Genomic DNA, 12,678 nt, shown 5'->3' with positions numbered 1-12,678 from the left:
CGCCTTGTGACTCAGCAAGGTATGCAGGGACATGCCTATGGACAGAACTCTGAGGTTTTTCCAGGCCATGTGATGGACAGCTTGTCTTTGGGACAAAGAAAGCAGAGACCACATGACAAGAGACTATAAAAAAAACTGCTGCAGCTCCTTCATCTTGTCTTCAAACCTGCTTCATACCTCTGGAGGGACTTTGCTACAAACGGAAGCTCTACACAAAGGACTGAAAGACCCATCCCAGCTATGGATGTACTCCAGAGACTTGATTTGAACCTGCAGTTTATTCCATCACTGCTACAAATCTGAACCATTGCTGTATGTAATTGATTCCATTTAACCAACTCTTGCTCTCATCTATATCTTTTTAGATTCTAAAGGATTGGCAACAGCGTGATTTGTGGGTAAAATCTGTTTGTATATTGACCTGGGTCTGGTCCTTTGGGATTGAGAGGTATTGGTTTTCATAACTATTCATTCCCATAACGAGTGGCACTGGTGGTGATACTGGGAAACTGGAGTGTCTAAGGGAATTACTTGTGTGACTTGTGGTTAGCCAGTGGGGTAAAACCAAGGTCCTCTCTGTTTGGCTGGTTTGGTTTGCCTTGGTGTGCAAAGGAACCCCAGCCTTGGGCTATAACTGCCCTGCTTTAAGCAATTTGTCCTGAATTGGCACTCTCAGTTGGGTCCCACCAGAACCAGCCTCGTTACAACATGTAAGGTAAGAGCTAGCTCTGAATGAAAGAGATAGTAGCGCCACGGACAGTGCCCAAGCTCTGTGCCTGGTTGTGGGATTATTTGTCACCTGGAGTGGAAGTGGAATTTGGGGACGATGCCCTCTTCCCTGTGCATGAGGCCTAGCAGACTGGTCACTCACAGAGGTCAGCAGGAGCAGCTGTAAGGAGGGAAAACATGAGAGAAGAGGGGGCAGGAGGAGCTGAACTTACCATTTCCTCTCCTGAGGAGCTTTGGAGAATGCAGTCCCTGTAGCTAAGTATGTTTAACATATTGTCTAACAAGCACAACATTGTTCACGTTATTGATTTGGGGCTTAATCCAGCATTAACGGAGTCAATGAGAGCCTGGCCTGGCCCTTATTCCTGGGTCACCGACATTTTGCCAGACTGAGGGCTGAATGCGGAATTTGCCACGGACTGCAGGGAATGCCCCTGTAACACTGCATACAGTGGCAGATGGTGAGTGCCAACCTCAGGGCAGACTGCTAGGAAGCAGGGCACAAACCCCAAATAAGCGGTGAGTTCGATACTTAGACTCCACCAACCAATTATCATGTGTAAACTCTTCAGACACTATAACAGGCTTAACATGGAGTCATAGACAGTACCCCCTTGGGTATTTGCATCTATCTCACACCCATGTGAGCCTACCTTTGTGATAGATGGCTCCTGACACCAAGGATCACAGCAATAGTCAGGTTACTCCCAGGCCCAAAGGACCAGTCACTTACCCCAGGTCAATTGCACCTCAGATCATACACCAAAGACAATGGTTGTACCCAATCCTATAATAAACTACCTACAGATTTATTAAATTGGAAAGTGAAACCAGCGAGTCATTTTCAGGGTTAAAGGAGGTATAGATACACAAATAGGCTACACTCAAACTTCTATAATCAACCAGCTCTGTATGTCCTTTATGGCTAACCCAGGCTGAGCAGCTGCGGATCTCTTGCTTATGCTGACAAACACTTTGCCCCTCAGAGTCCAAGCAGCGCAGAGATACCAAATTCTTTTTGTTTGGGGTTTTTATCTCCCTCCTGCCCTGTACTCTGAGCTGCAAACTCAGCTGGTGGTGAGAGGAGAGGGAGACAGTCCACTTGCACGACTCATCTTCATGAGGAGGAGAGCAGAACAACAGAAGATTTTTGTCCTATTGCTGACAATATGTAAGGAAATTCCAGTTGCAATGTCCCACAATACTCTGTCTGGTATCAATGGACCTTTCCTTTTGGAAAGGTGTAACACTTTCTGCTGAAGAGCAGCCCTTCACACTAATTTATGTCTCTCATGTTTGGTGATTTACACAGTCACAAAGGCTCACAATACAACAGCTCAGATATTACCTGAGATACAGGTGTTACAAGTTAGATTAATGCAGGCAGCAGCTCACAAGCATTCAATAAAGTCTAAACATTAAACAAATTCTTATCATTCTAATACCTATTTTAACAACACTAACACACAGGTTAACCAGCCTGATTCCAGCTCTGTGTTTGTCAGATGAGACACGGGGACCTTGGCATGAGCCGGCACCTGGTCTGTTGGTGTCACAGCCTCTAAAAAGAACAAATTGCAACTACCTTTAATATGGACAGACAGATCACAACAAGAAATGCAAAACTTTTTTTTAAAACCAAGTGTTAAGATGCTGTGTACCTTGTAATGTGTAAAAAGAAACTCAGATAGTGTGGAGATTTAGCAAAGATCTAATTATGTTTCAGATTCCCCAAATCTCTAATAAGAAAAAATGTAAGTGTGGGAGTTAGAATTATGGTGGGAGAAGTTTTACCACCTACACAACAAAAATGCCCTCTGCTGTTTGATTTGTAAACTGCCAACTATGTTTTGTATAAATCACATTTGTAATCTGTAAACTCTGTGGGGCAGGGACTGTCTTTGTATAGTGCCCAGTGGGGCCCTGATTCTCATTGGCATCTCTGGGCACTACTGAATAATAACTATTAAAATTATGTATATTAAGGCTGCAAAGTCAAGCTCTCAAAAGTTATGTAATGTCAGTTTTACAGTTATCTGTGAAAGGTTAATTCAGCCCCCTTGTGTTTAGGCCTTATGATTAAGACTGCGATTTAGTCATGGAGGTCACGGAATCCGTGACTTCAAAAGACCTCTGTGATTTCAGCCAGCGCCGGCTGGGAGCTGTGGGGTAGTCCTGCAGCTCCTGGCCACCGTGGGGGGCAGGGGAGAGCCCCGCAGCTCCCTGCTGCCGCTCCCAGCCATCACAGGAGACAGGATGGATCTGTTGCTCCTGGTGGCAAGGGGACCTGCACTGCTCCTGGCCGCTTTGGGTGGCAAGAAGGACTCCCACGTGGGCGTCAGGGGGGACCCGGCATCAGGGGCAGGGCCGTCCCAAGGTGGATGTGGAGCCCAGGACATAGGCGCAGAGTTTCTAATCTGCAGGGGAAGGGGGGGCTCCGCCCAGGTCCGCCCCAGCTCCGCCCAGGCCCCACCCCCACTCCATCCCTTCCCTCAAGGCCCCACCCTGCCCTCCTTTTTCCCACCCACCCCGCTCCGCCCCACCTCTTCCCTGCCCAGTTCCACCTCCTCCCCCGAGTGTGCTGCACCATGTCCTTGATCCTTTCCCCTTCCCCCAGCACCTCCTGATGCTGCGGAACAGCTGATCCGCAGTAGGCAGTAGGCGCTGAGAAGGAGGGGGAGGCGCTGATCGGCAGGGATGAGGTGCTGAGGGGAGGTCCTGATGGGTGGGGCCCGCTGGCAGGCAGGCAGGAGGCGCTGGGGGAGGTGCTGATTGGCGGGGCCCAGGCAGGGTGCAGGGCAATTGCCCCGATTTGCCATACCCAAGGGACAGCTCTGCCTGCCCCATAATGGGAATAAGGCATACATTTTTAACAGTGAGAGTAATTAACCATTGGAACAATTTACCAAGGGTCAGGGTGGATTCTCCATCCCTGATGATTTTTAAATCACCATTGGATGTTTTTCAAAAGATCGGCCTTAGGAATTATCGTAAAGCAGGTCTCTGGCCTGTGTTATCCAGGAGGTCAGACTAGATGATCACAGCGGTCCCTTCTGGGCTTGGAATCTGTGAAAACCCCAGCCTGCCTTACTTATCTCCCTCTGTTCCTGACCTCCCCAGTTTGCCTGTCCTCCTCTGCTTCTGTCCCTCCCCACCCTGCTCCTGTCTCTGCTCTGCTACTCACCCTACTGCATTCAAGTCAAGGTGCTTCTGCCTTCTCCTCCATGCTGCCTGTACACCGCCAGGGAAGATTTTAAGAGAAAGGGAAAGTCTCCCTACTCTACCCAATCTACTCTACAACCTATCCTGAAGGACGACCCATCACTCTCACAGATCTTGGGAGACAGGCCAGTCCTTGCTTACAGACAGCCCCCCAACCTGAAGCAAATACTCACCAGCAGCCAACCACACACCACACAACAGAACCACTAACCCAGGAACCTATCCTTGCAACAAAGCCCGTTGCCAACTATGTCCACATATCTATTCAGGGGACACCATCATAGGGCCTAATCACATCAGCCACCCTATCAGAGGCTCATTCACCTGCGCATCTACCAATGTGATATATGCCGTCATGTGCCAGCAATGCCCCTCTGCCATGTACGGTTGGTCAAACTGGACAGTCTCTACGTAAAAGAATGAATGGACACAAATCAGACATCAAGGATTATAACAATCAAAAACCAGTCGGAGAACACTTCAATCTCTCTGGTCACTCGCTTACAGACCTAAGAGTGGCTATTCTTCAACAAAAAAACTTCAAAAACAGACTCCAGCGACAGGTTTCAGAGTAGCAGCCATGTTAGTCTGTATTCGCAAAAAGAAAAGGAGTATTTGTGGCACCTTAGAGACTAAAAAATTTATTTGAGCATAAGCTTTCGTGAGCTACAGCTCACTTCATCGGATGCTCAAATAAATTTGTTAGTCTCTAAGGTTCCACATGTACTCCTTTTCTTTTAGACTCCAAGGAGAGACTGCTGAATTGGAATTAATTTGCAAACTGGATCCAATTAACTTAGGCTTGAACAGAGACTGGAAGTGGATGGGTCATTACACAAAGTAAAACTATTTCCCCATGTTTATCCCCCACCCCCACCCTCCACTGTTCCTCAGACGTTCTTGTCAACTGCTAGAAATGGCCCACCTTGATCATCACTACAAAAAGCTCCCCCCGCCACCGCCGCTCTCCTGCTGGTAATAGCTCACATTAAGTGATCACTCTCTTTACAGTGTGTATGGTAACACCCATTGTTTCATGTTCTCTGTGTATATAAATCTCCCCACTGTATTTTCCACCGAATGCACCCGATGAAGTGAGCTGCAGCTCACGAAAGCTTATGCTCAAATAAATTTGTTAGTCTCTAAGGGGCCACAAGTCCTCCTGTTCTTTCTCCCTACTCTAAGTTCTAGTACTAAGCACCACAGTGGCTCCCGAGGCCCAGGAACAGCAATTGCAGGAAAAGTAGTGCTAACCCCTGGCGCCCTGAGCTGGAGCACTCTCAATAGAGATGCAATGTTTGGAGAATGTAGCTGCTAAAGTCTAACAAACCTCTTCTGAGCATGTGAACGTGGTGATTCCCAGAGAGCTGCAATTCTGCCAAATGTTGGTGGATTTCACAATGCAGCAAAAAGCAGCTCTCTAACTCCAGAATGATACCCCTGCTCCAGTCAAATTTCAAAGTCCCCGCTGCAAAGTATTGCTACGTTTCAACAAAACCACTATCATAATTTTTTAACCTTAGCAAAACAGCCTATTTTCCTCTAACCGTGTTCTTAGAAATGACAGAATCATTTTGATGAAGCTTTCCAGAAAGATTTAGCCTGAGGCAGACACCAGCATGGAAAATGTCAGCCCAAACAGTTAAAATTTGGCAAAATACAAGGAAATGAAAACTGTCTTTCTTACAGCAGAAAGTGTTAGGCAACCTTAATTACAGGTGTTGTTGCCTGCTTCTCATATCATACTAATAATTTTCAGATTAGATCCTAAAAGGCATTAAACACAAATACAATACTGGAATTATAAGAATTCACAATTTTAATATAAATTTCAATATCAAACACATTTAAAATATATTTTAATGACAACCTAAAAATATAAAGAACATATGTATATTACTGGTTTTATACTTGAGGATTGAAGAGTCTCTTATTTAAGAAGCTCTGTAATCTAAAAATATTCCTGCAGCTACATTTTACTAATATAATTTCAAAAATGTTAAAGAATAATTCTGAGTAAGATATATTTTTGGTACACATTTTTAGTTAATTTTAGTGGTGGTGAAAAATGCTGACTAACAGCCATGAGGACTGAAGGCCTCCATTTCTCCACAGAACAGGTTCTAGGTGTAGTGTTCTAGGTGCCATGCAATGAAACCATTCAGGTAAAGTTCTGATTAAAAGCAACACAAAAGTTGGCATGACAGACAAAGGTAACCTGGAACAGCACGTGCATTCACTGGCAGAGCTCTGAGCGTAAACTTGTCAGTGTTGTTCTGCTACTTGGCAAAACTATAGGCTTCCAACTTCTCTGGGTGTCAAATTCAGCCCAAATACTTGGTACAGAGTAGTCAACATGACACGAATGGCATGAGAACACTTTTTATTTCAGAAGGCTGTCCCTAAAATACGCTGTTTAAGGGTGAAAAGAGAATAGTGACGGGGCGACAGGTTTGTATAATTGTTGGTGGTGCCCAGAACGGGTTCAAATCCTGCCCCCCCACCCCCACCCCAGCTGCCTAAGGCTCTGGGAGAGGGTTTGGGTGTGGGAGGAGTGTGGGCTCTGGGAGGGAGTTTGGGTGTGTGTGGGGGTGCAGGTTCTGGGCTGGGGCAGGGGGTAAGACAGGAGGCAATTGTCCTGATCTGTTCTGCACTGATGAGGCCTCAGCTGGAGTCCTGTGTCCAGTTATGGGTGCCAAACATTAGGAGTGATGTAGACAAATTGGAATGTTCAGAGGAGAGCAACAAAAATGATAAAAGGTTCAGAAACCTTGACCTACGAGGAAAGGTTAAAAAACTGGGTATGCTTAGTCTTGGAAAAAGGAGTCTGAGACATGCCCTGATAACAATCTTCAAATATGTTAAGGACTTTTATAAGGAGAATGGTGATCAATTGTTCTCCCATCCACTGAAGGTAGGACAAGAAGTAATGGGGTTAATCTGCAGGGAGATATAGGTTAGATATTAGGGAAAACTTTCTAACTATAAGGATAGTTAAGGTCTGGAACAGGCTTCCAACTGAGGTTGTGGAATCCCCAACGCTGGAGGATTTTAAGAATAGGTTAGATAATATATGTAGACCATCCCTGCCAAGGATGGTGTACATATATTTGGTCCTGCTTCAGGGCAGGGGACTGGACTAGATGGTCCCTTCCACCCCTTCATTTCTCAGATTCTATGTCAATAAAATAATTCTAAGCCAAATAGTATATAAATAACACTTACTTTCTTCCTTACTAGTATTGGTAATAACAAGGGATAGATGTTTCCTACTATGTGGAAACTTTTCTCACTAAAGACACTCTCCTTGTAGTTGTTTTCCTCCTTCGTTTTGCCAAATTTTGTGTTGTACATGATTGAAGAGTTGCACTTAAGTGATGATATCTAGGTAACAGGGTCCCTGAGTGTTTGAGTGATGAGTTATTGATAGCTTGTTGTGAATGGTGCAAAGCAAGGATACAACATCCTGCAAAGGTCATGGAGAATCTTGTCCGTCCCACATATAACCATGTGTTGAATTGGTCTGACCTACCCTGTTCACTTATAGTGTTTGCTGAATCTTTGTATATTGACATCAGTGTGAGACTCCACCATTTCTATTTTGTGTTTTGTTTAGTTGGTTGAGTGTGCTTTCATCTGATAATCTGCTATTGGAGTTCTAGAATAAGACAGTATGTCCCAGCTCTCTCAGCCTACTCCTGTAGTTGAATTAAGTTTCTTTCTGAAGCAGCTGTGACTCTGACCAGGGGTGTGGGAGAGCCATTGAACCAAACTGTAAACCCTGCATATAATGGAAACCTCTTCAAGCAAGGGGATGTGGCAGCACCCACGGCACCCCTAGTTCCAACACCTAAGACTCTGACATCTTAAATAAGTGTTAGTGAAAATACAATAATTTATAATTCGCTAATTTAAATCCCCGGCTCAATCAATTTCAGTTTGCTAATTTTAAAAGTTAAACTAAATTCTGCTAAAAACATACACCCATGCAACCTCACTGACGTAAATGGGATTGCCTGGAAAGTGATGGCAGGATTTGGCTCATTTATGTTTAAATGAGTATTTGCTTCTTCCCAACCTTCCTATTCTTCCTCTAATTTGCTCCTGCAGTGAAGTCAGAATCTGAATCAGGACGTGACATTCAGTTCCAGGATGTGAGATTGTAGAGTTGCAAAATGGAATTATGACAGACTTTTCTGCAGAATCAGAAAAAGCTTTTATTCAACCCTTAACGCCTGAAATAATAGCAATGGGAATACAAAAAATGACCGGCCAAATACACTGTTTTGGGGTGAATTCTTTCCCCCCTAATTTAACTATTATTAGAAAAAACCATGGTAAAATATCTACCACCCCCTTTCATTTAAACTAGTCCTAATTCAGAACTTTCTCTTAGCAGCAAAACTGATCTTACCTGCAGTGTTTCATTTCCTTTTAGAAACTTTAAATGTTGATTCTTCCCTGTACAAAGGAAAAATTGGTTAAAACTGCACTCTGCCCTTTTAGAAAGCTACACAGATGCTACCCCGTAGAGTTTTATAATCCCTCCATGGAAATGAAAAGATCAGCATCTGAATGCAATGCAAAATGAATCCAGAATACAAAATGATTTGCAGGCTTCTTTAAACGTTTGCCTTATTTATTTATTTGAATGACTGTCCAGTTGGGTTGCTGGCATTTTCCTTGTGCTTCAGCTCCCCTCCTTCGTTAGAAAAACAAACTAACCAGAGGTTTCAGAGTAGCAGCCGTGTTAGGCTGTATTGGCAAAAAGAAAAGGAGGACTTGTGGCACTTTAGAGACTAACAAATGTATTAGAGCATAAGCTTTCGTGAGCTACAGCTCACTTCATCGGATGCATCCGATGTAGCTCACGAAAGCTTATGCTCCAATACATTTGTTAGTCTCTAAACTAACGAGAGACTCCGCAGTTTGCAAAAGGGGAGGGGAGGAAACAGAGTCGATGCAGAGGGAAATCAAAGTAAAAGTACCCATGGGCTTGCTCCAGAAATGGAATCTGCTTGGCTCCACTGAAACCTGCTCGCTCGTGGGCAGTGTGGAAAGTGCTGTTTGCAGAAAGCAGAGCGAAGGAGACAGGCAGAGACAGAGCCCATAGTGCTGACGTTGGAGGCCCAACCCTTGTGAGGTTGCAGAGGGTAAATGCTACGGCGCTGGCTGGCGAGGGAGGCGGGGGCGGGGAAAGAGGCCCTGGACGCGTCCTGATTGCTGGAGAGACGCCGTCAGTCTGCGAGGATCCCCCAGTCAAGCCGAGCGCTGGGGAAAGAGCCACACTTCTCGCCTGCCCCAGCCGGAGTGCGAGCCGTGTGTGCCCGGCGAGCAGCCCCGCGTCCGCACGGTGCAGCAGCCAGCGAGCCCCAGCCCCTTTCAATGGAGGAGCAGCCCGGCCCGCCCCAGCAGCAGCAGCAGCAGCAGCACCACCACCCCCACCACCCGCCGCACCACCACCACCACCATTACTACTACTACAACCACAACCACCACCACCACCTCCACCTCCAGCAGAGCCCCTACCTGCAGCACGGCGCCGACGCCGGCCCCAAGGCCGCGCCCAAGCCGCTGCTGAAACATGAGCCCAAGCACGCGGGCCCGCAGCCCCAGGACGCGCCGAAGAAGAAAACAGGTGCGGGGGGCCGGGGAGCGGGCCCGGGGGGGGGCGGCGGCGGCGGCGGCGGGGGCGGAGGGGACCGGGCGGGGATCTGGCTGGGGCTGGAACTCGGGCCGGGGAGCCCGGCAGGCGCGGGAGGTGACGGGGGAGAGGAGGGGAGCGGCCGGGCCGGGCCCGGCCCGGCGTGACCTTCCCGGCTGCGGGGCGGCGCGGTCCCGGCCCGGCTCCCCTGGGGCGGGGGCTCGGCCGCGGCCCCCTCCCCCGGCCCGGCTGGAACATTCTCCGCGGCTCTCGGGCCGCTTCCTGTCCGCCATGTTGGGAGCCGGGCCCGGCGCGGGGAGCCGCCGGCCGGGCCTAGGACTCCCCCCCTCGCGCGCCGGGCCCGCCTCCCGCCGCAGCGGCCCCTGGCTGGGCCCTGGGCGGGGGCGGCCGCTCGGCGCGGCCCGCGCGGGGCTCGGCTCAGCGGGCACGTTTCCCGCGCCCCGGCCGGGCGCCGAGCGGCGCGGGGGGGCCGAGGGGTGAGGCGCCCTGGCGGGGGGGGCCGCGCGGGGCCTGGGCGGGCGGGGCCAGGCCCGGCGCTCTGGGTGGGACGGGCGGGGAGGCCGGGCCGGCCCCTGGCAGCAGCAGCACATGGCCCGGGGGGCGCTGGCACGTTGGGCCGAAGCCCGCTCCGCCCGGCGCCTCGGCTTGAAACGTTCGGGCGGCCTGGCCCCGGGGCTGGGGCAGGGGGCCGGGGAGGTTTTATACGCGTTTGTGCAGCAAAGATGGCTATGTTTAGCCTTCTCCCCCAGTCCTTTGTGTGAGCGGGGTAGAGACTGAACCTTTTCCCCTCCGATCCCAGTCGGAGGGGGTGGGAAGGGGAGATGTAGAGGCTTTACCTGGGGTTTGTTTAATGCACGTTTTGTTCCAAAGCTCCCCGCTGTAAGTGTAGACAAACGCTGGGTTGCAGCTTAGCGAGCCATTGGAGGGGAGCGCCTAGCTTCTCTGGAGTCAGACCTTCAGTAAGCAGGATTAAGCTTAAATTGATTTTATTAGGGCTCCATGTTCGTGACAGTTTCTAGAACCTCACATTGAAATATAAAATTTCAGTGCCGTGGGCATTCAAACACCACTCTTCAGGAAACCTTTTGTGCCCTTCAAATGCAGGCAATGGCAGCTTTGCCTCCATGTCTGGAGAAACTGGGGAATTCTTTAGACTCGATGAGACAAATGTAGCTGGTGTTCTGTATTTGCTGAAGGCTCAAAAAGAAACTACTCTGCTAATAACATAACAGCAAAAGATTTCTAAGGCCCTGATTCTGTGAGTGGAATCTTAGACTCATTTGGATTTTCATCACAATTAATGGGACTCCACATGGGGATACGGGCCCGCCTGCTCAGATCTGGTTGCAGGATTAGGACCTGAGAAATAAAACTCTCTGTACAATATGGGGTCTTTCAGTTTCACAGATCTCAAGGGCTTTTGGGGTATATTGAGGGATTGTTTTATCTATCACTGAAAAGCTGCAACCTCCTGGGTGCAGTAGTTTAACAAATAACACAGAAACCCTACATAATGGTTTAAGGCTACAAAGTCAAGAATCCCATATTCATTTGAAACTATGCATGAGGTCTTAGACACATTTGAATTTGTCCAGGACACGCTGTACATTCTTCACCAGGGCTAGGGTATCATTAATAACATAAGGGGTCAGGACCTTAGTTTTTCATCGTATGCCATAGATGGCAATTCCGGCCAATCAGTGCACATCTCGCCTCCCAGCATTATCCTGCCATGTACTGAATTAATGCCTCCACTACTGAATGGCTTATTCAGTCATCAGCACCTTTAGAAGTAGGGTACACGCCTGCCACTACAGACCAAATGTTGTCATTCCTTGGCCTGGTCTACACACAAAATTCAGGTCAGCCTACCTACATCACTCAGGGATGTGGAAAAATTTTACCGTGTGCAACATAGTTAGGTCGACCTAACCCCCACTGTAGGTGCAGCTATGTTGATGAAATAATTTCTGTGGACCTAGCTACCACCTCTTGAGGGGGGGTAGATTTACTACAGCAATCAAAAACACCCTTCCATTGCTGTAGCATGTGCCTCTGTAGCACTTGTAGTATGGACATACCCTTGGTTTGTGAGAGCACAGGCTGAGGTAGTATAGTTGTGCTACTAAAAAACCCAGTAACACTGTTGGCTGGTATTATGATATGACTATGTGCACGGAGGAAATTTTTTTTCTTATTGAAGAATTAAAACTAAATGAACCATAAATTCCCACAATGGTCCTATAATATATAAGAATGTGTGTTGTCATTAGAACTAATGCTGCTCTTATCCCCAGCACAAGAGTGGTTAATAACCTTCACTTATGCCTTCAGGATGTGGGCTTTCAGCATGGCCACCATGACACCACTACTGAGCTTGGAGCGTGGGTGTAAGTGGTCGTGCCAAGTGCTGACAGATCTCTCCCCTGTCCTAGCATTATTTTGTCTAGCTAGTATATTTTAAAAATAAAATGTATTAGTACTTGTCCATAACAAATACAATTGGCCAAATTAGAAAATGTGATAAGGTCACAAATAACACTACACGTTCATTAATTCTCCACACAATACAGCATCAGTATTTTAAGCTTCATAAAGCTTCCTGGGAGAGTGACAGCACATTGTCTCGTTGTGATTAGAAAATCATTCCTTTCTGGTTTTCTTACTTTGCCTGCGAATTAGGTATATGTTGCAACTGCTCTGCAATATCTTCCTTTCAATACCCAGGTAAAATCCGAGCTCTTGTATTAGTGGAAGGAAGGCTGTATTCAAAAGTAGAGATCCCAGCCACTTCTCTGGGGGCTTGATTCTGCTTCCAAGGAAATCCATGGAAAAACTCCCATTCCCTTCAATGGTGTGAGAATGGTCTTGAAGTGATTTTATAACTGACAGTCCAGATGGTCCTTCAGAGTATTCATTCCAAATACCTCACTTCCATTAATTGAAAACTAAACTGTGGGTAAGGATCTGATCCTAAATCCATCAAAGTCACTCTGGACACATCTGAAGTCACACACACACACACACCTGAAGTCACACTTTTCTGTTGACTTCATTAGACT

At 47.6% G+C, this 12,678-nt stretch overlaps 1 protein-coding gene and 1 long non-coding RNA gene across 3 annotated transcripts in view; one reads left to right on the top strand and one right to left on the bottom strand.

The window, feature by feature from the left end:
- Positions 1 to 652: 652 nt before the first annotated feature.
- On the bottom strand, positions 653 to 9,618 carry LOC119844544. 2 transcript variants are annotated; one of them, XR_006276148.1, is made up of 4 exons: positions 9,481 to 9,618; positions 8,366 to 8,412; positions 4,276 to 4,358; positions 653 to 2,290 (listed from the first exon to the last, which is right to left on the bottom strand). It is a non-coding gene; the product is annotated as an uncharacterized LOC119844544 (long non-coding RNA). The 2 variants fall into 2 exon arrangements; XR_006276149.1 differs by lacking the exon at positions 9,481 to 9,618 and adding an exon at positions 8,940 to 9,087.
- Positions 9,003 to 12,678, top strand: part of NUFIP2 (nuclear FMR1 interacting protein 2) — a 21,136-nt gene continuing 17,460 nt past the window's right edge. The window contains exon 1 of the mRNA XM_038375521.2: positions 9,003 to 9,589. Coding sequence (XP_038231449.1) covers positions 9,337 to 9,589 — 253 coding nt within the window. The 5' untranslated portion in view covers positions 9,003 to 9,336. The remainder of the gene's footprint in view (positions 9,590 to 12,678) is intronic.

The sequence above is a fragment of the Dermochelys coriacea genome, chromosome 17, assembly GCF_009764565.3.
Source record: "Dermochelys coriacea isolate rDerCor1 chromosome 17, rDerCor1.pri.v4, whole genome shotgun sequence".
NCBI classification, from domain to species: Eukaryota; Metazoa; Chordata; order Testudines; family Dermochelyidae; genus Dermochelys; species Dermochelys coriacea.
Note: the sequence above shows the minus strand (reverse complement) of the source record. Positions and strands in the feature narration are given on the sequence as shown.